The sequence below is a fragment of the Opisthorchis viverrini genome (assembly GCF_000715545.1).
Source record: "Opisthorchis viverrini unplaced genomic scaffold opera_v5_4214, whole genome shotgun sequence".
NCBI lineage: Eukaryota > Metazoa > Platyhelminthes > Trematoda > Opisthorchiida > Opisthorchiidae > Opisthorchis > Opisthorchis viverrini.
Genome location: NW_008756854.1, coordinates 1 through 958, shown reverse-complemented (window position 1 = coordinate 958; position 958 = coordinate 1). Strand labels below are relative to the sequence as shown.

At 42.7% G+C, this 958-nt stretch overlaps 1 protein-coding gene across 1 annotated transcript; it reads left to right on the top strand.

Moving 5' to 3' along the window:
• Window positions 1-474: 474 nt before the first annotated feature.
• T265_16085 (hypothetical protein) lies at window positions 475-684 on the top strand (the record flags this gene model as incomplete). Its single annotated transcript, XM_009179591.1, has 1 exon — window positions 475-684. A coding segment is annotated over one exon (159 nt), but the record flags the coding sequence as incomplete, so codon positions are not given.
• Window positions 685-958: the final 274 nt, after the last annotated feature.

Below are 958 nucleotides of genomic sequence, written 5' to 3'. Positions count from 1 at the left end.
TACTCCTCGGAAAATCCTGCAAATCACTCACTGGTTCGATTGCAAAAGATTCGTCAGTCCATGCGCGAGTAGGTTGCAAGTTTGGTCGAGTTTCAAGGCAGCACAACTGTGCCAACTAGGTTTCTGAATGAATCTGTCGGACTTGTCAGTTAACCAGAATCCAAAGAAATACAATTCCAACTCATTCCATTGTAGTGAGTTTGTTACTCAACGATCTGGACTAGATTCCAACTTGATTTACCTCACGAATTCGATTGTACACAAATCAAGCCAATGCTTGATTGGTTTGTAGACCGTTCACCGAATTGCCCTTGGCCTTCAGTGTCTCACGTTCATATTACAACTGTTCACCCCTCCCCCCATTCACTCCTAGTTTACTGTTTCCGAAATATAGAGCAGCTGACCCTGATATTCTGTTCAACTCGTCTTGGAAGATTTTACTCCAATTTGTGTGATTATTTTTTTATTCTTTAGGTATCCGACAGATTTGACGCCAAATTGATTGTTCTCGACTGCAAATCAATCATGTGTCCTGGATACACTGCGGTGCTTCATATGCACTCGACCATGAAAGAGGTGCGACTCCGAACCATCATTTGCAGAATTGATAAAAAGACCAATCAGAAAACAGAGATTAGACCACGGTTCATCAAACAAGATGATGCTGCTGTGGTCCGGTTTGAGGTGAGTAACCTATCGGGGATTCTTTTGGTATCATTTCTATGCTTCTGACCGTAGATTTTTAGGTTTTAGTCCTGCCACCAGCTAATCATCTGTCTTCTACTGATGAGTTTGTTGGTTTTGATAATGCCCTCTCAAAATATACAATGGCGTTTCCACCGCAATACCTGGATTCTTTTTGCGAATGCACGTCCATCCCTTTGTACAACAAAGTATACCAACCCAACTCTGCCACCTTGAGGTTGGGTTTAAGTGCTGCAATGATCCCGCGAGCTAC